At 46.3% G+C, this 3,042-nt stretch overlaps 1 protein-coding gene across 1 annotated transcript; it reads left to right on the top strand.

Moving 5' to 3' along the window:
- Positions 1-637: 637 nt before the first annotated feature.
- Positions 638-1,600, top strand: sox2 (SRY-box transcription factor 2). The gene has a single exon (XM_085376526.1). The coding sequence runs from the start codon at positions 638-640 to the stop codon at positions 1,598-1,600; it is 963 nt and encodes a 320-aa protein (XP_085232652.1).
- The last annotated feature ends 1,442 nt before the right edge of the window (positions 1,601-3,042 follow it).

Raw genomic sequence — 3,042 nt, 5'->3', positions numbered from 1 at the left:
GGCTCTCTCTGTGTGTGTCTGGGGCAGGCAGACTCCGCCCCTTTATGCTAATTAAGGTCTCCCATTGGCGTGTCGCTGGGAAAAAGGCCGGCTCTGATTGGCCGAGTCGAACCCATTTATACGCTGACAGCCCCCGGTCGCATGAATGGTTGTCTATTAACTTGTTTCACAAACTATCCGGAGTTGTCACGGCTCGGCTCGGGCGGACAGAGGCGAAAAAGTGCGGGTTTGTTGACGCTCGTTTTCGGAGAAGCGACGGGAGAAGTTTTGTGGACACAACATTAGCGGGGAGCTGTTTTGGAAGAAGGCTCTCTCTCTGCGCGCTGAGAGGGAGAGAGAGAGGAAAACAGAGCGAGTGTCTGTGTGTGTGCGTGAGCCTGTGTGTGCGTGTCTCTGTGTGTGTGTGCGTGTGTGTGTATATGCGTGTGTGTGTGTGGAGAGAAGCGGCTTGATGCTTGTTGTTTTTGTCCAGAGAAAAGTTGCATAGAGAAATCCCGGCAGGTAACTTTTCGCTGCAGCCCTGCTCGCTCCTCACTGTCCGCTCCTTTGGCTGCTGGAGTTTTTCTCTTGGCTTCTTTGTTTTTTAACATTTTTTTTTCTGGGATTCAACTTTTTTGAAATTAAAAATCTGTTCCCGATGTATAACATGATGGAGACTGAACTGAAGCCCCCAGCTCCCCAGACCAACACGGGGGGCACGGGCAACACCAACACGTCCGGCACCGGCAACAACCAGAAAAACAGCCCCGAGCGGGTCAAGAGACCCATGAACGCCTTCATGGTGTGGTCCCGGGGACAGAGGAGGAAGATGGCGCAAGAAAACCCCAAAATGCACAACTCGGAGATAAGTAAGAGGCTGGGCGCAGAGTGGAAACTCCTGTCGGAGAGCGAGAAAAGACCTTTCATCGACGAAGCCAAGAGACTGCGGGCCCTGCACATGAAGGAGCACCCGGATTACAAATACCGGCCCCGGCGGAAAACCAAGACCCTCATGAAGAAGGACAAGTACACCTTGCCCGGTGGGCTGCTGGCTCCGGGAGGCAACGGGATGGGGACCGGGGTCGGGGTCGGGGCCGGGCTGGGCGGCGGAGTGAACCAGCGCATGGACAGCTACGCCGCGCACATGAACGGCTGGACCAACGGGGGCTACGGCATGATGCAGGACCAGCTGGGTTACCAGCACCCGGGGCTGAACGCGCACAACCCGAGCCAGATGCAGTCCATGCACCGCTACGATATGAGCGCCCTGCAGTACAACTCCATGACCAGCTCCCAGAGCTATATGAACGGCTCCCCGACATACTCCATGTCCTATTCCCAGCAAACCACGCCAGGGATGACCGCCCTGGGCTCCATGGGGCCATCCTCGGTGGTGAAGTCCGAGTCCAGCAGCTCCAGCCCGCCCGTTGTCACCTCGTCATCCCACAGGGCCGCCCCGGGCTGCCAAAGCGGGGATCTGAGAGACATGATCAGCATGTACCTGCCCGGGGCGGAGGTCAGCGAACCGACCGCCCAGACCAGGCTACACATGTCCGGGCACTACCAGAGCGCCGTGCCCGGGACGACGATCAACGGCACGCTGCCGTTAACACACATGTAAGAGACATGAAAGCAAGAAAGAAAAGGAGAGAGAAAGAGAAAGAACTTTTATAAGAGAAACTGTGGACTACTTAACGTTGGACTATTTTTGTACAGAAAAATTTCGGGGTGGGAAAAGTTGTATAGAAGTCTCCAAGAAAAAGAAAAAAGGGACACACGACTCTTTTTTATTTTGTCTTTTTTTTTGTCTCACATTTTATTCTAAGGAAGCTCTAGAGGAACGGTAGGAGATCCCCCACCACCGCCACAGCCACCATCCCCACCCCCTTTCACTGACGGATGAAGTTTGGAAGACTTTAGAAAGTGGGAGTCGCAATCAAAAAATGTTTTATTATTGCAATCACCCTTTTGTACAGTATTTATCAAAGAAACATTACAATCAGACGAAATTTGTTTGTTAAACTGCAAAAGGTTGCATATTTCTTTTTCTATTTCTCTTTTTTTTCTTCGATTTGTTTCATTTTTCCTGTTTTATATAAAGCAACGCCAGTTCTGCAGATAAAAATATAAAAAAAACAAAAAAAGTGAAAGATAGCAGAGCTGAAATTCTTATGGGAGCTCATTTAACACTTCACAACACTGGAAAGAAAAAGGGGACATGAAACGAAGCAGGTAAAACTGCTCTTTTTGTTGTTGTTGTTGTTTTCATTTTTAAAGGCAGCATTACTAAACATTTTATTTCTTGGAAAAAATATATATATATTAAAAAAACGACGCCTTTTTTGTTTTTCCTCTCAATGCAGCTTAAAATATAGGTTCTTAATTTATATTTCCGTCTCCCACTTTTCATCTGTTAGAGGTATATGACGCTTGTACTTTTTATTTTTTATTTTCTAATTGATTTGTACAATTTCTGTATATTTCCTGTGATATTTTAAGTTTTTATTTCAAAAAGAAGAAAAATTGTTTTGGGTTTTTTTTTTCATTCCCGTAGTTGTATTTTAAGAATTGTGGCCTGTACGCAGAACAGCCAACCACTCCATGTATATATACTGGAACTAATACCATCCTTATAACAGTTACAATTTCAGCTGAGTATATATTTTTTTTTCAATATGCAGTTTGAAATGAATAAATTTTGGAAATTTGGATACTTGAAATTGTTTGAGTTTTGATTTGATTCATCACTGGGTTTTCTTTATCTTGTTGTAGTTGTTGTGTGCCAGGCAGTCATCACATGTTAAGTTGTCATCTGTCTTCTTCGTCTTCTTTTAAATGTGTACTGTAAATTCTAGTATTCTTAGTATTCTACTAAGTGCTTACAGAGTACAGCTTTGGGGCGACATGCCTCCTTTAAAGTCCACAAATAACTGTGCGTCGTGGTTAACCACGTTTCTATTTTCTAGTTCCTGCGGATGGCCACATCAAGCCCAAAGTTTGTTGCCTGTTTCCTAAAAAGTGGGGGGAAGATTTTTCCACCAAAATACCCATCATCCCCAGGTA

This window comes from Diplotaxodon limnothrissa, linkage group LG17 (assembly GCF_057381915.1).
Source record: "Diplotaxodon limnothrissa isolate DT_005_m linkage group LG17, D_limnothrissa_male_GT1.1, whole genome shotgun sequence".
NCBI lineage: Eukaryota > Metazoa > Chordata > Actinopteri > Cichliformes > Cichlidae > Diplotaxodon > Diplotaxodon limnothrissa.
Note: the sequence above shows the minus strand (reverse complement) of the source record. Positions and strands in the feature narration are given on the sequence as shown.